Source organism: Ahaetulla prasina, chromosome 2 (genome assembly GCF_028640845.1).
Source record: "Ahaetulla prasina isolate Xishuangbanna chromosome 2, ASM2864084v1, whole genome shotgun sequence".
Classification (NCBI taxonomy): domain Eukaryota; kingdom Metazoa; phylum Chordata; class Lepidosauria; order Squamata; family Colubridae; genus Ahaetulla; species Ahaetulla prasina.
In genome coordinates, this window is record NC_080540.1 from 193,974,161 (window position 1) to 193,998,601 (window position 24,441).

A 24,441-nucleotide genomic window follows, 5' to 3' on the forward strand; every position below is an offset into this window, starting at 1 on the left:
GGGCGACCGGAAGGCCCCCCCCCAGGCTGGTCTGCCGCGCTTCCCCCGGGAGACCGCCGCCTGGCGCGCCCGAGGGAGGCGGGGTGCCTCGCCTCGGCTGCCCGCCCCTCCGCGAGCCCCCCTGGTGACCCCGAACCTGCCGGGGGGCGAGGGCCCCCCCCGCGCTGCCTAACGCGCGACCCCCGACCGGCGCACGTGTCCGGGGGGGGCGCTTTGGGGCGCCGCTGCTCCCCAGCCGCGCTTCTCCCTCCGCGTCCCGAGCCGGGAAAGCGGCCTTTCCTCGCCATCTCCCAAACCCGGCCTTGATTCCCGTCCCCGCCTCCCTCCCTCCGTCTCTCCCCACGCTTACCCTGCTTGATTTCTGCCTTCGTGCCCACCCCCATTTCCCAGGGGAAGCAAGTTTGCCTTGCTTTCCTTTGAGCTGACTGTGCCTTTTGTTTGCTATTTTCCTTAAAACGATCCCTTGGTATATTTTCCCTGCAGCTGGACTGCTGGTCACCACCGAAATGTAAATCTTAGGGAGGTCTTTTCTTTTTTTAAGTAAGCAAGAAGGAAGCCCTCAGATAGTTTTATCTTTTAGAAAGTATAGCCAGGTAATTCCAGACATTCGCCTTCCTGCCCACAGGCTCCATCCGAAAAGAACTGGGAAACCCAAAGTCGAAGTTCCTGTCAATCTACTTAGAATGAAATAATTGCCTCGAATTAATGTAGCATTGCCCTCAGGACCACTTTGGATTGGTGCTTGGGCCAAGTTGTTGACTTCTTTGGCTCTCCCTGGTGCTGCCTTTTTCTTGATATTCTATGGAGTCAATTTGGGCCGTCTGACAACTTGGTATAAAAGATGTTGGGACTTTTAAGTCTTATTGCTTGCTCTTTTTTCTTCATGTAGCACGTTACTGCCATTATTAATACGAAAGTGCCAAGATAGCACAAGCTGCTTGAATCCCAGAAGCCCTCTTAATCAGAGGGCATGGCGTCGGGCATAGGATCCCCATCGCCCTGCTCTGCTGGCAGTGATGAGGAGGAGATGGAGATCCTGTTGAACAACAGTATTCATCAACATCAAGGTACACAGAAATTCTGTGATAGAAGGTTTTTTTTTTTTAAGGCAAGGAATAAAACAATATGTCTGTTGGCTGTCTGAACCAGAACTAGCTAGAGTCATCTGTTTTATATGGGACCAGAAACACCACAACACTCCAGATTTTTTATAGGGCTCACATGGAAGTAATAAGTTACCCTTCATCTAATATTTGATGATAACTATATGATAAAAACACTATGTAGTATCAGAATATGGAAGGTAAAAATGTGAGGTTTTCCCCACAGTATAAAAATGACATAAACTTCTACTTGGATTGCAGATGAAACTGTGATTACAGCTACTGCTAATATTTGGTATGTCTTGTATCCATTACTTCCTGTATCCATTAGTTCCTGCAGAAGTTGTGTTCTGCTATGTTTAGGAAGAGCATTTTGTAGATCTCAGATATTTTGAATTAATAATTGTCGTTTTTTAATGTATGTGAAAATGGGAAAAGTTTTGTTTATTAGTCCATATGTGTATTACAGAAAGTGTCTCTCAAGTGTCTGCATCCCTTTTCTAAAATCTATGTGGTTTATTTCATTTGTTGATGTGTAGAGGGAACCTTGCATGGATATTAAAGGAGATGAGACTGGAAGGTTGGATAATGATTCCTATCAAAAGAAAACATTTCTCCCTCAAACAGTGAATCTAAGGGATGCTTTCTTTCTATTGCCTACTTGAAAGTTCAGTATTTCTGTATCCAAAGTGATCTATGCTTTGGGTAATTGTATGACCCACTTTTGTTCCCAGCCACACCTAGGGTAGCTTACTTTACAACTGCTCACCTTAGTCCTTTGGAATGAATACGGCCAGTATGATGCAGTGAAAGTCATGAGTAATGGGTTTTGGTCACGTTTTAATTGTTTTCAGAAAACTTTTGTGTTTGAGATCAGTTATTTTCTGCAGCAAACCATCTTTTTTTTAAAGAGTCATTGCTTTTGAAGTGCCTATAGTAGTTTGACCAATTGGATAGTATGTCTTTTTTTTTTTTACCTTAAGAGAGCCAGCTCTTCTTTTCTCTCTTCCAAAATTCAAGAGGGAAGTGGATAATCAATGTTATTTCGTGTTAATCAGTTGAAAAGTAAGATAGCTATTTCAGTGGGTGTTAGTTTGCCTAGGAAAAGGAGTGGAAAGGACACTTGGTCCAGATTTAGTTTAAGTTAAGAAATGTTTGTAGTAAGAAAGATTGGGAAGAAGGGATATAATAAAAAATATTTCTGGCACAAGATATATTTTCTGGTTTGGGAATATAGGACTCCACCCAGAAGTTTCCCTCTGCTTCTTGTCCTTCGGTTGCAGCAACTGCTTTGACCTGTGGCTTCCCTCATCCTGCCCGGTGCCTGTGGTTAGGAGGCCATTTTCCTTGGAGGGAGAACTAGTGACTCTAGCTGCGTGTAATGGGCGGGGGTGGCTGATGAAGGGGGAGGGGAAGAAGAATGACTGGGTTACTGTGGATCCTGTCACAAAGGAAGCTGGTTACTGACCGTGCCCCTATGTGCTTTGGGGAGTGGGAGATTGGAAGAACGGATGGGGTTATGGTGTTTTGGAATGAGGAATGATGTATTAAATTTGTGTTTGAAAAAGAGAGTAAGGGAGAAGGAATAAGTTATAGCTTGCATTGAGAAGATGTGACTGAGCTGGAAAAGTACCGGTATCAGAATAAAAACCTAATGATTGAAATGGAGGTTATGTTTCTTCTTTTCTGACACTTGCTGAACTTGGATACCTGAACAGTAAGTGCTAGGTAGGGTGGGGGAGTTCGTGCAGTTTCCTATCAAGTTTGCTGTGAGGGTAAAGGTTTCAAAGTAGAGACAAAAAGGATAATTTGGTAGCTGCTTCATATGATTTTTGTTTGTTTATGAAGAACTGTTCCTATTTTCTATGTTGTTTTGATACTTACATAAAAAATGGATGCAGAAAGCCAATTGGCTGTATTGCAGGGGTTAATTCCCTGGAGTAAAGAGTATTCCTTTAATCTTTTTTTATTCGGGATTTGGATACAGATTTATAGGGAACTTAGTATTTCCAGTTACATCAGTTTGGCTTAGAAAAAATGAGTACTGTATAGAAATCGCTTCTTTTAATGAAAGCTTCGTATGTATAATTTTTAACAGGTGATTGTATCTCCCCATTTAAAAAAAACCTTCAGTGCCTATGTGAATGATTACATTAGTCTACAGTTCTTTGAATGTTACATTTCATTTATGAAATATATTACTAGTACAGGTAGTCCTTGATTTATGACCACAATTAAGCCCAAAATTTCCATTGCTAATTAAGTTGTTAAGTGAACGTACCCCATTTTTTGATCTTTTTTGCCAAAATGTTAAATGAAGTTTAACATTTTGGCAAAAGATGTTTGTTAAGTGAATCATGGAGTCATTAAGCGAATTTGGCTTCCCCCATTTACTTTGCTTGTCAGAAGTCAGCTAGGAAGTTACAATTGGTGATCCTATGACCATAGGACAGTGCAACTGCCATAAATACATACCAGTTGCTAAGAGCTCAAATTTTGATCACATGACCATGGGAATGCTACAACCATTGTAACTGTGCAAACAGGTCATAAGTCATTTTTTTCAGTGCCATTATAACTTCTAACAGTCACTAAACAAATGGTTGTAAGTTGAGGACTACCCATAATTCATGGTGGGGATAAACTCAAACTAGAAAGAGTTTAGAAAAGACCAGAATTTAAAGATTAGAGTAATTACTGCCTACCTTGTGGTTTGAAAAAATGGTCAGGCAGCTTCAGGTAAGTATAGGTAGGAGGATGTAATTAGGAACAGAGTATGATGTCACATTTGAGTTTTAGAAACTCGCTTGCTGGTTTTATTACTTATCTCAGAGCCTGAAGAAGAGCCAGAGGAAGAACTGTTATCTGAGGCAGAGTTGCCAAAAATCAAGAAAAAGAAGAAGCCCAAGAAGCTGAAAGAACCTAAGATACCCAAGCTCAGTAAGCGTCAGAAAAAAGAGGTAAGGAAATAGAAAGTCTTTGCATGTGTGGTGATTGTAAGGGATTGAACATTGTTTAAATTAGATTATAGAATAAAATACAAAAATATAAAAGCAAATAGGAAAATACAGTGGGGGAAGGAAGGAAGGGATTGAAGAGAGAAAAGCTTTTTTTCTGAATAGATGGGACTTCATGTTGATGGTATGTCTGGTGTTCTTTTTAAAAGAACAAGGGTTTGATAAAGGCTCACTTTATCTTAATTTTTTCACCTGCCTCCATTCCAGCTTGGAGATAGCTCTGGTGAAGGAAATGAATTTGTAGAGGAAGAAGAGGAGGTGCTGTTACGCTCAGATAGTGAGGGAAGTGACTATACTCCTGGCAAAAAGAAAAAGAAAAAACTTGGGCCTAAAAAAGAGAAGAAGAACAAAACCAAGCGCAAGGAAGAGGAGGAAGAAGAAGATGAAGATGATGATTCCAAGGTGAATCTGAAACATTCTGCTAAAGTTATGTGTTTAGTTTAGTTTGAGAATATACTGGCATGGACTAACAACAGTTACAGTTAAAAGATTATTGTTCTACTTCCTGAACTTTGTAGACTTGGTGTCTGTCTTGTATTTTTCCTTTGCTCGGTTTCTAAATCTCTCACGTGGTACTTCTTTGGTAAAATGTTTTGGGTTTTTTGATACTAAAAAACAGTTTTCAAGTTGAGACTTTATCTCTGATAATACTACCTTCTGAATCCTTCTTTTACTAGGAACCTAAGTCCTCTGCCCAACTTTTAGAAGATTGGGGCATGGAAGATATTGATCACATTTTCACAGAAGAAGATTATCGCACTCTAACAAATTACAAGGCTTTCAGCCAGTTTGTCAGGTATGAGTCTGTTTTGTTCCTTATGTCTCAGTAATACTGCATTAAATTATGCATAACTAAATAGTTTTAATAAAGCATGCACTGCTAAATCTAAATAGTTGTTAAACTGCTTTAAAAAAAGGCCATCTACTTTTTCCATGCCTCTGTACCTCATTTGCAAAGTACTGTAAGTTAATAATCTGTTGAGCTGTAATAAGCAATACTGGTAACTTATGTACTGTTATATTTTCCATACATTATTGCAATATCTTATGCCTGAGGATTTAATTTTATAGATGTTGAGGGCCCTACAAATTGGTTCAATATTGCCTGTAAGAGAAAGAAAATAGTGCTAGAAACATTTTTCTGTTTTGATTGTGTTAGTATCTCATATTTTGGGAAGAATTTAGCCAGTATACAGAAAATGGTCTTATTTGGTGGGAATGATGTGATTACTGAAGTTGAAAATCCCACTCAGTCCAGCGTGACCTACTAATGCTCTTTTTTCTTCTCCTTCCCATAGGCCACTTATTGCTGCAAAAAATCCTAAAATTGCTGTCTCAAAAATGATGATGGTTCTGGGGGCCAAATGGAGAGAGTTCAGCACAAATAATCCCTTCAAAGGGAGTTCTGGAGCATCCGTGGCAGCGGCTGCTGCCGCTGCTGTAGCTGTAGTGGAGAGCATGGTAACTAATGTGGATGCTGTTCTTCCTCAGCCCCCTGTTGAAGTGCCACTTCGAAAGGCCAAGACCAAAGAAGGAAAAGGTGAGGGGGATATGTAGCTATAGAGGTCCTTTTTTTATAATGTGTCTGGCAACCCTAATTTCCTTAAATATTGTTAGTATACTGAATATAGTTTGAATTCTAGGTGCTATTTAACTGGGTGGTGATATCTTCTAGGCCCTAATGCGCGGAAAAAACCCAAGGCTAGTCCTCGTGTCCCTGACATCAAAAAACCCAAAACCAAGAAGGTGGCACCTTTAAAAATCAAACTCGGAGGATTTGGCTCCAAGCGTAAAAGATCATCTGTGAGTTTTTTACCTTTTTTTCTGGTAGTTGGGTGTAGAGAGTAGAGTGTATTACTTGAGGCAGTAGTTTCCTTCAGCATTCATGAGATTGGGAAGAGGTGGCTATTGTTACATCTGCCTATCTAATATATTCGTTCTTCTTCAGAGTGAGGAGGATGACTTGGACGTTGAATCAGACTTTGATGATGCAAGTATCAATAGTTATTCTGTGTCAGATGGCTCTACCAGTCGCAGCAGCCGCAGCCGTAAAAAATTAAAAGCTGGAAAAAGGAAAAAGAAAGGTACTGAACTCTGATTAAAATGAGCTCCAGGGAGTACAGGATTCAAGAATAGGATGGGCCTATGTGTTTGAGGTTGGAACCTGCCTCAAATCCATAAAAGGGAATTTGCTACTGTCTTGTCTAGAGAAAAAATTGAACTGAAAGATTCTGGAATGAAGTCCTATTGAGAATATAACAAAGAAAATCTTAATTATTGGTTGGGTCCTCTTAGTGTATACCTGTTCATTGTTGCAGTCCTTGGAAATCACTGGTGGGATTCAAACTGCCATCTCTACAGCTGTTAGTTATCTGAATTTTCAATTATAAATCTTTTATCTAGCTAATTCTCTACGATATAAGTCTAAAATCCATTTATTTTGCTTAAAGAACCTAATTAATTGATTGCTTTTGAATGCTTTGAACACTGTTGCCTCCATTAGGAGAAGAAGATGCAACTGCAACGGTGGATGGCTATGAGACAGATCATCAGGACTACTGTGAGGTCTGCCAGCAGGGGGGAGAGATCATCCTATGTGATACTTGTCCTCGTGCCTATCACATGGTTTGTCTGGATCCAGATATGGAGAAAGCACCAGAGGGCAAATGGAGCTGCCCCCATTGTGTGAGTTTGGGTTGTAGAAGCCTGGGAAAATGGCAAATGCTCCTTAGAACTTACAGCACTTGGAGCTAACAGTTTGCCTCTCCTTTAGGAAAAAGAAGGTATCCAGTGGGAGGCCAAAGAAGATAATTCTGAGGGTGAGGAAACTATGGAGGATGTTGTGGGGGATGCAGAGGAAGAAGATGATCACCACATGGAGTTCTGTCGTGTCTGCAAAGATGGTGGAGAACTTCTGTGCTGTGATGCCTGCCCTTCATCTTACCACATACACTGTTTGAATCCCCCTTTGCCAGAGATCCCCAATGGAGAATGGCTTTGTCCACGTTGTACTGTGAGTTCTTGCAATAATTTGCAACTAGTGTAAAATGTAGCATACTGTTTATTATGGGAATGGTGACTTTATGAGGTAAAAGGTGTCTTATTGAACTTATATTCCTAAAAAGAAGGATGTGAGCATGGTTTTGAATAATTTATTGTAGATCTTATATATTTTATTTTAAAATGAGCTATGAATATATTTGTGAAAAAATTGATAATTAAATAAGAAATATTGTTCTACCCTGGGTAGGAGCTGCTAGATCATGGAGTGGAAGGAGCTATAATAAAAATAACTAGACATTGAGGCCAGACTTTTCAAGATGTCAGCAGAAAATCTTAAGTCTATTTACTTAATGGAATTTTATCAAATCAAGAAAAAGAGGAATTTGGTTGCTTATAGAAATATCTGGACCACACAGTATTAGAACAGAATGTACATTGGCACTTAACCCACCATCATAAAAAGAAATTCACGTGTACTCAAACATTTTCTGCTTCTGTTCGTATGAACCACTCTTTTGTATTAATTAAAATGGTTCACTAGTTATAAGCTATCCTGATTTTTCTCCACTTGCTAATTTCTAATGGTCCAAACACTGGAATGCTGCTTTTATACTGTACGAGACAAGTTGTTATGAAGTGTCCATCTTGAAACTGGTTAAAAGGATCTGTAAGCCATGCTACAATACCTACATATTAGATAGTTTTTCTTCTGTTCTGGTTATTGAAGATACCTAATAAATATAATTCTGTAGTTTTTGATTATTGATCTTGAAAAGGAATATTATTATTATTATTATTATTTATTTGATTTTTATACCGCCCTTCTCCCGAAGGACTCAGGGCGGTGTACAGGCAAGATAAAACAATACAATATACAGATTAAAATACCATTTAAAAACTTATTTAAATTAGCCTGAAATTAAAATTTCCGTAAACTAAAAACCCCGTTTAAAAATTAATAAAATTTCACATTTAAAAAATCCAATTTAAGCCAGCCCCGCGCGGATAAAAAGATGTGTCTTCAGTTCACGACGGAATGTCCGAAGGTCAGGTATTTGACGTAAACCCGGGGGAAGCTCGTTCCAGAGTGTGGGAGCCCCCACAGAGAAGGCCCTTCCCCTGGGGGTCGCCAGCCGGCATTGTTTGGCGGACGGCACCCTGAGAAGTCCCTCTCTATGGGAGCGTACGGGTCGGTGGGAGGCGTATGGTAGCAGCAGGCGGTCCCGTAAGTACCCAGGTCCTAAGCCATGGAGCGCTTTAAAGGTCATAACCAACACCTTAAAGCGCACTCGGAAGGCCACAGGCAGCCAGTGCAGTCTGCGCAGGAGCGTGTAGCTCCCTCTATTATCCGCGCAGCTGCATTCTGGACTAACTGAAGCCTCCGAGTGCACTTCAAGGGGAGCCCCATGTAGAGAGCATTACAGTAATCCAAGCGAGAGGTAACGAGCGCATGAGTGACTGTGCATAAGGCATCCCGATCAAGGAAGGGGCGCAACTGCCGAACCAGGCGAACCTGGTGGAAGGCCCTCCTGGAGACGGCCGTCAAGTGATCTTCAAACGACAGCCGATCATCCAGGAGGACACCTAAGTTGCGCACCCTATCCTTTGGGGCCAATAACTCGCCTCCGACAGCCAGCCGTGGCTGCAGCTGACTGAATCGGGATGCCGGCATCCACAGCCACTCCGTCTTGGAGGGATTAAGCTTGAGCCTGTTTCTCCCCATCCAGACCCGTACGGCTTCCAAACACCGGGACAGCACTTCAACAACTTCATTGGGGTGGCCCGGGGTGGAAAAGTACAACTGGGTGTCATCAGCATACTGCTGGTATCTCACCCCGAAACCACTGATGATCTCACCCAACGGCTTCATATAGATGTTGAACAGCAGGGGCGAGAGAATCGACCCCTGAGGGACCCCACAAGTGAGGCACCTCGCGGTCGACCTCTGCCCCCCTGTCAACACCGTCTGCGACCGGTCGGAGAGATGGGAGGAGAACCACCGATATACGGTGCCTCCCACTCCCAATCCCCCCAACCGGCGCAGCAAGATACCATGGTCGATGGTATCGAATGCCGCTGAGAGGTCTAATAGGACCAGGGCAGAGGAATAACCCCTGTCCCTAGCCCTCCAGAGATCATCCACCAATGCGACCAAAGCTGTCTCCGTGCTGTATCCGGGTCGGAAGCCGGACTGGAACGGGTCTAGATAGACATCTTCATCCAGGTATTGGGGTAGCTGTCGCGCCACGGCACTCTCTACAACCTTCGCGACAAAGCGAAGGTTGGAGACTGGACGATAATTACCCAAAATAGCTGGGTCCAGGGAGGGCTTCTTAAGGAGGGGTCTCACCACCGCCTCTTTCAAGGCGGCAGGGAAAACCCCTTCCAACAAAGAAGCGTTGATAATCCTCTGGAGCCAGCCTCGTGTCACCGCCTGAGTGGCCAGTACCAGCCAGGAAGGGCACGGGTCCAGTAAACATGTCGTGCTGTGAAGCCTCCCCAACAACCTGTCCACGTCCTCGGGAGCCACAGGGTCAAACTCATCCCAAATGGACTCAACAAGACGTGCCTCCTCTCCCTCGCTTGGATCATCCCAAATTCGGTCCAGACCGTCCCTCAGCTGAGCGATTTTATCGTATAGATAACCACTAAACTCCTCGGCTCGTCCCTGCAAGGGTCATCCGCACCTCCTGATGTAGGAGAGAGCGGGTCACCCGAAACAGGGCGGCCGGGCGGTTATCTGCCGACGCAATGAGGGTGGAGGCGTAGGAACGCCTCGCTTCCCTCATTGCCACTAGGTAGGTCCTAGAATAGGACCTAACTAGTGTCCGATCAGCTTCGGAGCGACTGGACCTCCAGGTGCTCTCTAGGCGTCTTCTCCGGCGTTTCATCTCCCTCAGCCCCTCGGAGAACCAAGGGGCCGGACGAGATCTACGCCGGGTCAGAGGCCGCAAAGGCGCGACACGGTCCAAGGCCCCGGCCGCGGCCTGTTCCCAGGCCACGACCAGTTCCTCAGTCGTGCCGTGGGCCAGTTCCTCAGGGAATGGCCCAAGCTCCGTCAGGAACCTCTCGGGGTCCATCAGGCGCCTGGGACGGAACCACCGTATAGGTTCCGTCTCCCTGCGGTGGTGAATGGCGGTTCGGAAGTCTAGGCGAAGGAGAAAATGATCCGACCATGACATATGGAATGTTCTCCATAGTTTAAAACTTTCTAAGATAGAATATAGATGTGTGGTCTTGTCTTTCTAATAGTGATATAATGAAAGTATTGTGAAGCTTTAGCAAATGCTAGAGGACCCAGAGCAAACATTTTCTAATGCCTTTACACACCTTTAGTGCCCACCTCTGAAAGGCAAAGTGCAGAAAATCTTGACATGGAAGTGGGGACAGCCTCCATTACCAACTCCAGTACCACGGCCTGCTGATGCAGATCCAAATGCACCTTCTCCTAAGCCTCTGGAAGGAAGACCTGAGAGACAATTCTTTGTCAAGTGGCAGGGGATGTCCTACTGGCACTGTTCCTGGGTTTCCGAGCTGCAGGTAAATTAAAGCTGATTTTTCCACTGATCAGGGAAGGGAAGCTGGCCGACTATGTTCAAATGATGTGTAATCTGCTTGTATCCCAGCTGGAACTGCATTGCCAAGTAATGTTCCGCAATTATCAACGTAAAAATGACATGGATGAGCCCCCTTCGGGAGACTTTGGGGGAGAAGAAGAGAAGAGTCGCAAACGGAAGAACAAGGATCCCAAGTTTGCAGAGATGGAGGAACGGTTTTATCGATATGGGATTAAACCAGAATGGATGATGATCCATCGAATTCTCAATCATAGGTTAGGCAAATAAGGAACTTTTATCTGGAAAACAAACCTGTGCACGATTATTCTGAAAGTAGCAAAGGGTGAACATGCTTGTTTGGCAGCCATTACTGCTGATATTTTGATTCTTTTAGTAGGAAATCAGTCTACTTTTGCACAACTGTCAAATTGTGTTCCTATCTTAAGAATATGCACTTGGGATAAACTATTAGTGGATGCATGTTGTTTTTCCATTCTTTAATTAGTGGATTTCCAGGAAGGGGAAAAAAGATGAAGCTGACTAGGTTTATTTAGAACAGGGTAGTCAACCTTTTTATACCTACTGCCCACTTTTGTATCTCTGTTAATAGTAAAATTTTCTAACCGCCCACCAGTTTCACAGTAATGTGCTGTGTATCGTCGTCTGCGCATGCCTCTCGTGCATCGTGGATTGGGTTTGTGGGGGTGCCGGTTACCAGCTCTGCTTGTCTGTTACAGCTAGGTGATGTGGGGGAGATGCGCGAGCTATTCTGGGACGAGGCTCTTTAGCGCCATTTAGTTTCACTTACATAACGTGAACTAAACTTATGCATGGGCAATACAAATAGTATATTTTCAGAAATTTAAATTGTCACAGGGAATTTTATGAAAACCTAATGAAAATGTTTTTAAATAATGCTATGAAAATTTCTTAAAAAGCCAATTAAATTTAAAAAAAAAGGAAAGTGCTTCAGTATTGGACAAAACCCCTACCACCCACCATGAAAGCTGAAACCCCCATTAGTGGGCGGTAGGGACCAGGTTGACTACCACTGATTTAGAAGGTTATGTTGATTGTCCTCTTTTCTTCCAGTGTGGATAAGAAAGGGAATGTTCATTATCTTATTAAATGGAGAGATCTACCATATGACCAAGCTTCTTGGGAAAATGAAGAGGCAGAGGTACAGGATTATGATATCTACAAACAGTCATACTGGAACCACAGGTAGGAATATGAACATAACTGAACAGTGAATTTATACTGAGAATAAGTATAAGGGAAAAAAAGGAAGAATTATTCCTATTAGATTGTATCATTAAGGAAACTATCTGGCATTTATCTAGCCTGCTTTCTGAATGTATTGGAAAATCTGTTACGTTTATTCTCCGCATATTGATTATAGCTCAATTTGTGTGGGTCTCTTCCTAAACAGGGAATTGATGAGAGGTGAAGAAGGAAGACCAGGAAAAAAAATAAAGAAAGTGAAATTACGAAAATTAGAGAGACCACCAGAAACACCCACAGTGGATGTAAGTTAATGGATTGATGTAGCCTCATGGGCATACAGTCTCCATATTCAGTTTGGGGGATAACATTTTTAGTGGGTTTTTGCTATATATATTTTTTTAAAAAAACAAATGACTTTACCATCATAAAGGTTCTTTTTATAATTTCTGTGTTTTATGTGGCAATTTAGTACTATCAGAAGTATGTTAAGCTAAGCAAAGCAAAATATTATCTCTGATATGTCTTAGGTTCTAACAGCAGCTATCAAGCTGTTACCAAGCAGCAACCTCTTTTTCAAGGTTACTTGACTGTCATCTGCAGCTGAAATACGATATTGGGAAATGGCTTTGCTTGGTTTTAAAGAGTTGCAGACAGATGCAGTGGATGTTTTTCTAAAGTACCTTTATGCCTTTGAATCTGAAGCAGAACCCTAATAATACGTAGGTTTGCTTTGAAAAGGTGCTTCAGTAAAACAACACTAGGCCTTGTTAAAGAATTACCTGTCTGTTTGCCGAAGTTGAAATTTTTCTATCCTCAGCAGTTCTATGAGTATCCACTCTGGTCATGGCAAGGCATCAGACTATATAATTATATTGTGTGTTCTATACACAAAGAATCTTATTAGTTAAGTTCAGGGATGAGCATAATAGGTGATGTCTATGGATTGATAAGCAAGTATAAGTACTGTTTTGCAGTGGTAAGACCGCACTTGGAATAATGTGCCTAGTTTTGGTCACCATGATTACAAAAAAGATGTTGAGACTCTAAATACAGTGCAGAGAAGAGCAACAAAGATGATTAGGGGAGTGGAGCTAAAACATACAATGAACAGTTGTGAGAACTGGGTATATCTAGTCTAACAGAGAGAAGGGCTAGAGGTGACATGATAGCAGTCTTTTAATACTCCTCTAGAGAAGAGGAGTTCAATTTATTCTCCATAGTACCTGAGGGCAGGACAAGAAACAATGGGTAGGGTTCATTAGAGGGAGATTCAACCTAGAACTAAGGAGGAATTTCCTGACAGAATAATTAATCAAAGGAACAGCCTGCCTCCCAGAGTTGTAGGTGCCCCATCACTGGAGGTTTTTAAGAAAAGACTGTGCAACCATTTGCCTGGGATGCTATAAGGACTTCTGCCTTGGGCAGCAGGTTGGACTAGAAGACCTCCCAAACCCCTTCCAATCCTTATTCTGTAATTCAGTAAATATCATTTGATGCATTTTCACTTTGTGAGAAGTAAAATAATTATCACACCATTTCCCCCCCCAAATGTTTTCATTTTCTTTTGTTATTTGTATTAAACTTGAAACTTACACCTACTCTTAGAGCAACATTGTACAATTAACTGAATTAAGTACTACAGGTAGTTCTAATTATTTTAAATAATTATTATGGAATCATTTTTAAAGTGCTTTATTTCTAAAGGTGCTTTTTCAAGAGGCAACGGGACTTTCTGGTTTTTCTCTGAAGATGTTTCGCTTCTCATCCAAGAAGCTGCTTCAGTTCTGATTGGATGGTGAAGAATGGAGCGCCAGTCAGAGCTGAAGAAGCTTCTTGGATGAGAAGCAAAAAGTCTTCAAAGAAAAACCAGAAAGTTGCTGACAATATATTAAATGGTTTAAATATTAATAATGGAATTTGAAATTAGAAAAAGTCTTTAAATGTAATTATGGAATTTATGTAAAGCATTAGAAATGATACTATGAAGATTAACTGAGTTCTTTTTTTTTCTTTTTTGACTATGGTTAACATTATATGAATTGTTTTGAATTGCAAATATATGAATGCTCTAATGTTTGATAAGTAGTATTTATAAAAGTTTATAAACTTGAATTGGGAAATAAAGGGTTTAATTTAGAGGAAGTAAAGAGAAGGGAAAAAAGAGGGAAGTTGTTAAATGATTAGAATTAAGGGCAAAGGGTAAGATCAGATATGCAACATAAATAAAAGAAAGAAAATAAAAATGAGAGAAAAAAGGCAAAATATATCAATGTAAGCATATAAAATGTGTTGGAAGAGAACTAAAAGTTGTATAAATTTGAAACCTGGCCAATATTCTGTTCAGAAAAAATGTGTGTTGTGTATGTGTTAAAAAATAAAAAACTTTTTACAAAAAGAAAAAAGAAAAACCAGAAAGTCCAGTTGCCTCTTGAAAAAAGCACCTTTGGAACGACTATGATGACTGAGAATCTCCATAGACATTTGCTTTATTTCTACTGCACAAGTTTTTAAAAAAGATAAATTGGATATTTAAAAAACAAGGTATTAAATGCTATCAAGACTCCCTCAAACTCTGAAGCTGTTTATGGTGGCAAATTTCAAAAAAACAAGCTTATGTTACTGAGTTTAAGCTGAGACACTAAACATTTTCATCTTCTCTCCATCCTTTCTACAGCCTACGGTGAAATACGATAGACAACCAGATTATTTAGATGTAACTGGAGGAACCCTTCATCCTTATCAACTGGAAGGCCTGAACTGGCTGCGTTTCTCTTGGGCTCAAGGCACTGATACCATTCTGGCTGATGAAATGGGTCTAGGGAAAACTGTGCAGACTGCAGTGTTTTTGTATTCTCTTTACAAAGAGGTAGGATTGCAGCATTCCATATATAATTCATAAACAACATTCTAAAAATTTGTTTCCTGTTGCCTTTATATTAAGAGTTTATCTGACTCTAGGGCCATTCCAAAGGACCTTTCTTGGTGAGTGCTCCATTGTCCACCATCATCAACTGGGAGAGAGAATTTGAAATGTGGGCACCTGATATGTATGTTGTGACTTACGTTGGGGATAAAGACAGCCGGGCCATCATCCGTGAAAACGAATTTTCCTTTGAAGACAATGCTATACGTGGAGGGAAAAAGGCTTCCAGGATGAAGGTATTTTGGCAACTAATTTAACTTTTTGCCTGAAAATATTTCCACTTCTCTAGCAACTTAGAATTTCTACTAATGTTGAGTAGTGAAAACTTGGTATCTTGTGAGTCTGCACCTTGTCTTTTTATTTTTTTAAACCAATCAATAATTTCTGATCCTTACAGAAAGAGGCGTCAGTGAAATTCCATGTATTGCTTACTTCTTATGAGTTGATCACTATTGATATGGCTATTCTGGGCTCTATTGACTGGGCTTGCCTTATAGTGGATGAAGCCCATCGACTGAAGAATAATCAATCCAAGGTAGGGATACATTGCTTCATTTCTATTTCTCCTGTAATTCTTATGCTTTATCCAAAATTACAGGAACTTTCTTAGAATGGGAATGTTCTCATTTTCTCCTAAATGGTCATTTAAACAAATTTTTCAAGAGACTCTTGTCATTTGTGGCATGTATGTGCATGTATATGTCGTCTTGTGCCATATATATGTATGTACATATACAATTTTTGATGTAGTTTATTCTTCATAAAAGATCAGTATATTTTTTGAATTCTCCTTAGTTTTATTACAAATACTTTGCAAGATAAATATTTATAGTAATTATAATTTAAAAAAAAAAATAGGAACAGCTTTATGTGACTCAGATTGGAACTGATTCCTTAAAATGTTATTTCACTGTTGCCAGTTTAGAAGTTTGCTGACAAATTTCTTGGTGAACAGAAATGGTTTTTATTTTTTGAGTCACAGTTATGCATATTTTAAAATGTGTCGTAATTTATGAAATTGTGCTTAATATCTCTTTTCCTTTGGTATGCACCCTCAGTTTTTCCGGGTCCTGAATGGCTATTCTCTTCAGCACAAACTGTTGCTCACAGGAACCCCTCTTCAAAATAATCTGGAGGAACTGTTTCACCTCCTTAACTTCTTGACACCAGAAAGATTTCAGTAAGTCCTACAGTACACCCTAAAAGTACTATTTTATTTTATTTTATTTTGTTTGTTTGTTTGTTTATAAACATCTGTGCCGCTAATCTCACCGAAGTGGCTTAAGGTGGCTTATTTTCCTCTTAGCTTGATGTTTCCATGTTTCTATTTGAATTCCTTTATAGTAATTTGGAAGGCTTCCTGGAAGAATTTGCAGACATTGCTAAGGAAGATCAGATCAAAAAGCTTCATGATATGTTAGGACCGCACATGCTACGACGTCTGAAAGCTGATGTATTCAAGAACATGCCTTCAAAGACAGAACTTATAGTGAGAGTAGAACTAAGCCCTATGCAAAAGTGAGTGTCACAGAATGGTTGCCTTCTCTTTATTTTTATTTTTACTTAAATAATAATGGTTAAGTATTCTAATAAGCATCCACCTGCTTTGTCTTAGGATATTGATTTTAAATTACTGTCTGCCTATCTCTCTCTCTTTTTTTTGCCCAGTTTCTTATTGCGAATCTATTTCCTCTTACTTCATTTAAGGGGTGGAGAATGGGAGATAGAGGTAAATTTATTGTAAAAGGTAGTTGCTTGATTTTAAGGCAAGTCATATGAAAAGCAGAAACCAATAATGTGAACATTAACATTTTACAGGAAGTACTACAAATACATACTAACAAGAAATTTTGAGGCACTGAATGCACGGGGTGGTGGCAACCAAGTTTCTCTGCTAAATGTTGTTATGGATTTGAAGAAATGCTGCAATCATCCATATCTCTTCCCTGTGGCTGCCATGGTATGTTCTGGTTCCTTCAGGGTCTTGATTAAAAAACCTATGACCTTCTATTATTTTTTATTGGTCATTTGGATATTGAGGTTCTTGACTGTAGATACCATAGCCAATCATTTTTTTCAGGTACAGGAGAAAAACTGTTTTGACAAGCACTTCAAATTTAAATTTAATAGAGTCTACATATTTAATAACTGACCCAATGTTTGTCAGCTATGTTGACTTGGATTTAATAAAACTCTTCTCTCCAAATGGACTACTAAGATTTTACAATACTCTATGAATTGGCTCAACATTTCACATTTTTAAATTGATATATTTGTTCTTGGCTACAGCCACTGAAAGTCTTTCTTTGGGTAAAAGTACATGAGTATGGCAGCTGTAAAAGTAGTCAGGACAATAAAGTAATAAGGAATACTTGAGTGAGATAAGCAATAAAAAATGGCATTGAAATAATATGCACTAAATTCAATTGTAGGATATTTGTAGCAAATCTGACCAAAGCCAAAGAATCTTTTAACCTCTTTTTTGCTTTTGCTCACACATAGGAAGCACCAAAGATGCCTAATGGGATGTATGATGGTAGTGCCCTAATCCGAGCTTCTGGGAAGCTACTTCTGCTTCAGAAAATGTTGAAGAATCTCAAGGAAGGGGGCCACAGGGTGCTGATATTCTCCCAGGTAATGGAAAGGAACAGTATTTTCCTCTTGATTAGGAGTAGTTACATGTCACAGAAGCTGTTCACTTGATTATGGATTAGCAACATGTTTTCTACTGATTCCATTTATTTCTTTGTACTTTATAGATGACTAAGATGTTGGATCTATTGGAAGACTTTCTGGAACATGAAGGGTATAAATATGAAAGAATTGATGGTGGGATCACAGGAAATATGCGTCAGGAAGCTATTGATCGCTTCAATGGTATGAATGTGTTGGATACAGCCAACAAATTTACTTACCTTGGCAGGAGCTATGACTCTCCCTCGCATCTTCCTCCCCTCTACTAGCTAATATTTCTAAAGTTAATCTGGGACTGGTTAGACAAGCTTTGAAGGTGAAATGGATATTCCAAATTATTGACAACTGATGACCCCTCATTTCTTTTTTCTAGCTCCTGGTGCTCCACAGTTTTGTTTTTTACTTTCCACTAGAGCTGGAGGCCTTGGTATTAACCTTGCCACTGCAGACACAGTAATAATCTATGACTCTGACTGGAATCCACACAATGATATCCAGGTGAATTTGAGTAGTAAAACAAAAATTTTCAAGATTGAACCTTGGAAAACAATGCATTTAGGGAGAATGCTGGATGAAATGGGTAAAAACATGGTTTGTGAGAATACAGACTGATTTAATGAATAGCTGAAAGCCTGTTTTCATCTATCTTTTTTTCCTGTCAGGCTTTTAGTCGTGCTCACCGAATTGGCCAAAACAAAAAAGTGATGATTTATCGCTTTGTTACACGAGCCTCTGTAGAAGAGCGAATCACACAAGTGGCCAAGAAAAAAATGATGCTAACACATCTCGTAGTAAGACCAGGATTGGGCTCCAAGACTGGTTCTATGTCCAAACAAGAACTGGATGACATCCTTAAGTTTGGTACTGAAGAGCTTTTCAAAGATGAAGCTACCGAGGGTGGTAAGAATCTCTGCAGTGTAACACAAAGTGAGTAATTTACTTTCCTTTATTTGCATTTATTTATTTAATTTTGTCATAACAATATACACAAGCATAACACAAAAGATTATATAATATATAAACATATCTATGAGGAGAAACAAGGTAGTATAAGCATATATATATATAGGGGAAGAAACAATAGGACAGGAACGGTAGGCACATTTGTGCTCTTATGTACGCCCCTTAGTGTCCTCTTAGAAATGTGGTGAGGTCAACAGTGGATAGATTTTTAATAAAGCTTTTGGGATTATGAGAAGAGACCACAAAGTCAGGTAATGCATTCCAAGCATAGATAATTCTGTTACAGAAATCATGTTTTCTGCAATCTAAACTGGTGCGGTTGACATTAAGTTTAAATCTGTTGATAGCTTTTATGTTTTGTACCCTTTTCATCTACTAAATGATTCCTCTTCCAGGGGATAATAAGGAAGGTGAGGACAGCAGTGTCATCCATTATGATGATAAGGCAATTGAACGACTTCTGGATAGGAATCAGGATGAGACAGAGGATGCAGAACTTCAGGGTATGAATGAGTACCTGAGTTCCTTCAAAGTAGCCCAATATGTGGTGCGTGAAGAAGAAATGGGGGTAAGTAAAGTGATTGGCTCTTTCTAGATGTTTTTTTTTCCAAAACAGTTCTTGATAAAAGATTCACATTAAGTTGGCAATTAAAAACCTCCTTACTAGGAAACACTGAAAACAGGGAGACTTGCTTCTCTTATAAACAGGAATAATACTGAGCTATTGTTACCTTCTGATGTTATGGTAGGAAGAAGAAGAGGTTGAACGTGAGATTATCAAGCAAGAAGAATCGGTGGATCCAGACTATTGGGAAAAACTGCTTCGCCATCATTATGAGCAGCAGCAAGAAGACTTGGCTAGGAATCTAGGCAAGGGCAAGCGCATTCGTAAACAAGTCAACTACAACGATGGCTCACAGGAAGATAGAGGTGTGTGGCGAATAAGTGAAGGTGACTATTATGGTTTGAAAGTAGTCTTTTTCAGAGAATTTTCACCACCTTTTTGTTTTCCCCAGACTGGCAGGATGATCAATCAGATAATCAGTCTGACTATTCTGTTGCCTCCGAGGAAGGTGATGAAGATTTCGATGAGCGGTCAGAAGGTAAATATTGATGCAGATTCAGGCACTGTTTTCTTTCAATTTGAGAAAACATTGTTAAAAGATGTTTGGGGAGATTTGTGGAATATTCAGTTTCTCAGTCCTGAAGCTCATTAGGTCATTTGCTATACTTTGGCCTAAAATATCTAAATATTATATATTATATTATATTAAATATTATAAAAATCTCTAAAATATGAGAGTGGAGATTAAAAAAGAGGGGCAGGTGAATATGCTGCACACACCCTTCCTTGGAAGAAAAGCAGAATATATATTTTGAACTAAAGTATTAAATAAAATATACATTCTTCATACACTTTTTGTCTTCAATAAAAATATATCATACTCTAGTCCTGTGGTTTAAATTGTGCTGTTAACTGACACATCCTTTCATTTTGTCAGCTGCACGGCGACCTAGTCGCAAAGGCCTGAGGAATGACAAAGACAAGCCATTGCCTCCACTCCTTGCCCGTGTGGGAGGAAACATAGAGGTAATGTATATAATTATGAGAATGTTATGAAAAAGGTACTAATCTGTTCTAAGAATGCTAATAAAACCCTACATGGGGTGCTTGAACATACAAACATGTTCCCATTATATCTAAATCTTTTTCCCTGAATCTATTTCCTGTAACAGGTATTAGGCTTTAACGCTCGACAGCGGAAGGCCTTCCTTAATGCCATCATGCGCTATGGGATGCCACCTCAAGATGCCTTTACTACCCAGTGGCTGGTCCGAGATCTCCGTGGCAAATCAGAAAAGGAGTTCAAGTGAGTTTGTGCAATAATAGAGGAATCTCTTTTAAAAGCTCAGGAGAAGGGAAACCCAATGAATGCCAGCTGTGCTTCTATGGAGATAAGGAAGAGCAATATTAAAATTTGGCAAGTACTTCCTGATGAGTATGCATAAGAGCCAAGTTGATGTAGGCAGAATAATGGTGCCTGCTGCTTGAGCTCTTCCATGTTAATTTCTTTGGCTGTTCCAGGCGAATAATCCTTATTTAAGAGTGGGGCTATTTGCAGAGTGATTATTATTATTATAAAGGTTTCTCCCCTTTGCATTTGGCAGGGCCTATGTCTCTCTCTTCATGCGTCACTTGTGTGAACCAGGAGCAGATGGTGCAGAAACATTTGCCGATGGGGTCCCACGTGAGGGTTTGTCCCGACAACATGTTCTCACACGAATAGGGGTCATGTCTCTCATACGCAAGAAGGTGAGCTCTAAAACGCAGTTTCCATCTATTCTACAGATTACAAGAAAATAGTTTAAAAGGCCTTCCAATCCTTCATACATATGTGATACGCTGATTAGTGTATCTTTTTGCCTCTATTTAAATACACACTGGGGTTCAAGAACATAGATGCTGCTATTCTTCCTTCATTTTGATTTTGAAAAGAGTAATATGTTTTCTTATTTTTTCCACCTAAGGTACAAGAATTTGAACATGTGAATGGACGCTGGAGTATGCCAGAACTTGCAGAGATAGAGGAGAACAAGAAGCTTTTGCAGCCAAGTTCGCCTTCCCCCAAAACCCCAACTCCTTCTACTCCAGGAGATACTCAGCCTAATACTCCTGCACCTGTTCCTTCTTTAGGTGAGAGCCTTGAGTTAGTATCTTCGAGAAAAAGCAGTCCAGCTTTCAATTTCTGCTCCTCCTGCCAAAGCTGTGGCAAAGAGCTTGGGGCCGGACGTAAATAAAACACTCTTATCTTAGGAGGGCTTCTTCAAGTGTTGAACTGCCCTCAAAGGCACAAGAGAACATCCAGATAGAATATTTATATCAGAATAAAATTACTTCAGGGTTGGGTGAGTATAAACATCAGTCTCTTATGACAGGAAAAAAAAACCTTCTGAAAATTTTCTTTCTTGTGCTGATTATAGAGGAGGGAGTGAAGGTAGAAGATGGAATCACTAGCAAGGATCAAGTGGAGCCCGTAGAATCAGAGAAGGAGATCAGTCCTCCAGTTGCTACTTCTGTTGAAAATGAAGTTCCAGTTGAGGTGAGTGTCTGCCAGAGGTTTATTTAGTATCATAAAAAATATTTTTTTCCTAAAGTTCTATTGCTATTAAAAATTATTTAAGTACTGCTCAATTTAGTCATAATCTCTCCAACTTTGAAGATGAAAAACTGCATCGTTACCTAGGCTTGCACAGGTATCCTGCGCAGTTGTAGATTGTTTGATTTAGGAAAATAACTTCCTAAGTGTCCCTGCATGCTTGGAAGTAATTTTTGGCTTTGAATCCAAAGCTTCGCAAAACTCTATTAAAATAGCAAAATATACGGGCATTCTTTACTGTATGCTGTTACTAGACATGCTGTGAATTTTTTTAACGGGGACTGGTTTTACTTTCTTACACTCTTATTGATTAAATATTCTGCTTACTCTTCTCCCATATAGCAGGCCCCGCCTTCAACAGAGACCAACTCACAAGAGGCAAAATCTCCTATAAATACTGTAGAAGCTGAAGAGAAGAAACCAGATGACCTGGAAGTGAAAGAGGAGCCAATGGAAACAGAAAGTAAAGGTATGGCTGTAGTTCCTATGTGTCCTATTCCACAGATGAATGGAATTGTAGAGCATGGGAGTTCTTGGTATAAATGGAAACTCCTAATGCTAACAGGGTTTAACCTGGATTGAGACTGTATAGTTTTGTGAAAAGCACCCAAGACACTCATTTATACAGATGTTTTTCTCTACAGCTGATATGGAGAAAGTGGAAGAAAAGACTCCTGCGGAGCCACCTACTGAACCTCCCACAATTAATCTTGATGAGAAAGGCAAGAGTGCTACTTATTGTACATTTAATCCACCCAATAAAACAAGATTTCTAGGCAGAGGCTAAGGTATTTTTGGAATATTAAGATGGACTCTCATTGGTAATTGTTTATTTGTTCTCTTTTCAGAAGAGAAAAAGGAAGATGAGAAAAAAGATATAGTGATGCTGCAAAATGGGGAAACACTTAAAGATCCTGCTGATGAGCGGCACAAGAAAGCCATAAAACAACGGTTCATGTTCAACATTGCAGATGGAGGCTTCACTGGTACTAATTGACAATGAGGATAGATATTTTCTGGGAGCTTTTTTCTATTCAATTATAAACACTTTTGTCTTTTTACTTCCTTACAGAGTTGCATTCCTTGTGGCAAAACGAAGAGCGAGCAGCTACTGTTACCAAGAAGACATATGAGATCTGGCACCGGCGCCATGACTACTGGCTCTTGGCAGGAATTATAAAGTATCCTTCCTCTACGTCTATGGAGATTCTCAGTCATCCAGGTCATGGTTGTCCCAAAGGTGCTTTTTCAAGGGGCAACTGGACTTTCTGATTTTTCTTTGAAGACATTTTGCTTCTCATCCAAGAAGCTTCTTGGATCAGCTGAAGAAGCTTCTTAGATGAGAAGCAAAGGAAAAAAAAAAACCCCAGAAAGTCCAGTTGCCGATATCCTTCCTCTAGGAACCATGATAGATTTGATTGAGAATTTGACTTAGCTAAGGCAAAACAAAATGATTCTTGGGTTTAAAACAAGTCTGGTATTTGCATTCATATCTCTTATGAAGTAATAATATGAGGAAACCTGACTGAGAGTGTCCAAAAAAAGGATTTTACCTGAAAATCTTCCCTGTGAATAAATTGGAATCCTACTATAATTCCTAAATTCAGCTTGAATATCACTACTCACTAATTCAAATAACTGTAATACTGATTTCCCACATTTTCCAGGTTATTTTTTTTCTGAGCTTTTCCAATTACAGTCACGGTTATGCTCGATGGCAAGATATCCAGAACGATTCCCGTTACGCCATCCTCAATGAGCCTTTCAAGGGTGAAATGAACAGGGGTAACTTTCTAGAAATAAAGAATAAATTCTTGGCGAGGAGGTTTAAGGTGAGCATCCTTCTTAGGTTACAGTTTTCTTTGTAAATGTGGCAAATGAACAGGTTAGGTTTTTTTCAAAAACAAGTCAGGTTTTTTTCTTTTTTAGATTTGGGGGGGGGATATTAAGAACAGGATAGATGCGTGGATGTGTTGAAAGTATCATTCCCTTTTTTGTTTGAAGGATAAGGGTGGGCTTTAAAAGTAAAATGAATGCCTCCTGGCTTGATTTAAGGCACCCTTTTTGCCCCTTAAAAGTTGCCGTATAAAAACAGGGAAATTTCTCTGATGTGTTGTTGACCATATGGTGAAGCTTAATTCAGCTCATAAAGAACTTTGTGATTTTTAATCAATACTCTTCTTAAAATATTCTGTCAAGTTGTAATCATAGGAATGATTCTTTTGTAACATTTCGACTTTGTATTAGTAATTGAGTTGTACACATATATTTATTACTCTTATTTTAGTTGTTAGGTTTAAGATTCTTATCCATGTCTCTTGGGGCAACAGGACAAAGAATTAGCTGTGCATTTGTGCCACATGGCCTTGCTATGTGGCACAAATGCAACAAAATCAAAATTTTGTGATATCTTGTTAGAGAATTTTGAATGTTCGCTTAGAACAACAGTATATAGGTCTTAAAGACATTATGAACTGAATGTAACATACAGGAATTATAAGCAATGTTGATCTTGTACCAAAAACTGAGGACCAACATTTGCTTTTTCAGCTGCTGGAACAAGCCCTAGTGATTGAAGAGCAACTACGGAGAGCTGCATATTTAAACATGTCAGAAGATCCATCTCATCCCTCTATGGCTCTTAATACCCGATTTGCTGAAGTGGAGTGCCTAGCTGAGAGCCATCAGCATCTATCCAAGGAATCTATGGCTGGGAATAAACCAGCCAATGCAGTGCTTCACAAAGGTGAGGACTGGGGAGACATTGTTTATTGAGAATAGGGGTTGAATTGCATG

General features: G+C 39.9%; 1 protein-coding gene and 1 non-coding gene across 2 annotated transcripts in view; both read left to right on the top strand.

Annotated features, from left to right (window-relative positions):
* The first annotated feature begins 363 nt into the window (after positions 1 to 363).
* CHD4 (chromodomain helicase DNA binding protein 4) overlaps positions 364 to 24,441 on the top strand; it is a 33,889-nt gene continuing 9,811 nt past the window's right edge. The window contains exons 1-37 of the mRNA XM_058169350.1: positions 364 to 1,067; positions 3,936 to 4,063; positions 4,328 to 4,522; positions 4,798 to 4,916; positions 5,419 to 5,660; positions 5,796 to 5,923; positions 6,069 to 6,204; positions 6,624 to 6,805; positions 6,894 to 7,133; positions 10,460 to 10,663; positions 10,750 to 10,955; positions 11,773 to 11,904; positions 12,113 to 12,209; positions 14,582 to 14,773; positions 14,866 to 15,066; positions 15,228 to 15,365; positions 15,889 to 16,010; positions 16,175 to 16,348; positions 16,649 to 16,790; positions 17,333 to 17,464; positions 17,590 to 17,707; positions 17,898 to 18,022; positions 18,187 to 18,451; positions 18,883 to 19,055; positions 19,237 to 19,417; positions 19,504 to 19,590; positions 19,990 to 20,078; positions 20,225 to 20,358; positions 20,657 to 20,801; positions 21,017 to 21,182; positions 21,470 to 21,588; positions 21,988 to 22,114; positions 22,290 to 22,367; positions 22,494 to 22,631; positions 22,718 to 22,826; positions 23,345 to 23,477; positions 24,196 to 24,391. Coding sequence (XP_058025333.1) covers positions 971 to 1,067; positions 3,936 to 4,063; positions 4,328 to 4,522; positions 4,798 to 4,916; positions 5,419 to 5,660; positions 5,796 to 5,923; positions 6,069 to 6,204; positions 6,624 to 6,805; positions 6,894 to 7,133; positions 10,460 to 10,663; positions 10,750 to 10,955; positions 11,773 to 11,904; positions 12,113 to 12,209; positions 14,582 to 14,773; positions 14,866 to 15,066; positions 15,228 to 15,365; positions 15,889 to 16,010; positions 16,175 to 16,348; positions 16,649 to 16,790; positions 17,333 to 17,464; positions 17,590 to 17,707; positions 17,898 to 18,022; positions 18,187 to 18,451; positions 18,883 to 19,055; positions 19,237 to 19,417; positions 19,504 to 19,590; positions 19,990 to 20,078; positions 20,225 to 20,358; positions 20,657 to 20,801; positions 21,017 to 21,182; positions 21,470 to 21,588; positions 21,988 to 22,114; positions 22,290 to 22,367; positions 22,494 to 22,631; positions 22,718 to 22,826; positions 23,345 to 23,477; positions 24,196 to 24,391 — 5,590 coding nt within the window. The 5' untranslated portion in view covers positions 364 to 970. The remainder of the gene's footprint in view (positions 1,068 to 3,935; positions 4,064 to 4,327; positions 4,523 to 4,797; positions 4,917 to 5,418; positions 5,661 to 5,795; positions 5,924 to 6,068; positions 6,205 to 6,623; positions 6,806 to 6,893; positions 7,134 to 10,459; positions 10,664 to 10,749; positions 10,956 to 11,772; positions 11,905 to 12,112; positions 12,210 to 14,581; positions 14,774 to 14,865; positions 15,067 to 15,227; positions 15,366 to 15,888; positions 16,011 to 16,174; positions 16,349 to 16,648; positions 16,791 to 17,332; positions 17,465 to 17,589; positions 17,708 to 17,897; positions 18,023 to 18,186; positions 18,452 to 18,882; positions 19,056 to 19,236; positions 19,418 to 19,503; positions 19,591 to 19,989; positions 20,079 to 20,224; positions 20,359 to 20,656; positions 20,802 to 21,016; positions 21,183 to 21,469; positions 21,589 to 21,987; positions 22,115 to 22,289; positions 22,368 to 22,493; positions 22,632 to 22,717; positions 22,827 to 23,344; positions 23,478 to 24,195; positions 24,392 to 24,441) is intronic.
* Positions 21,217 to 21,351, top strand: LOC131193785 (small Cajal body-specific RNA 11). Its single transcript, XR_009154036.1, has one exon. It is a non-coding gene; the product is annotated as a small Cajal body-specific RNA 11 (non-coding RNA).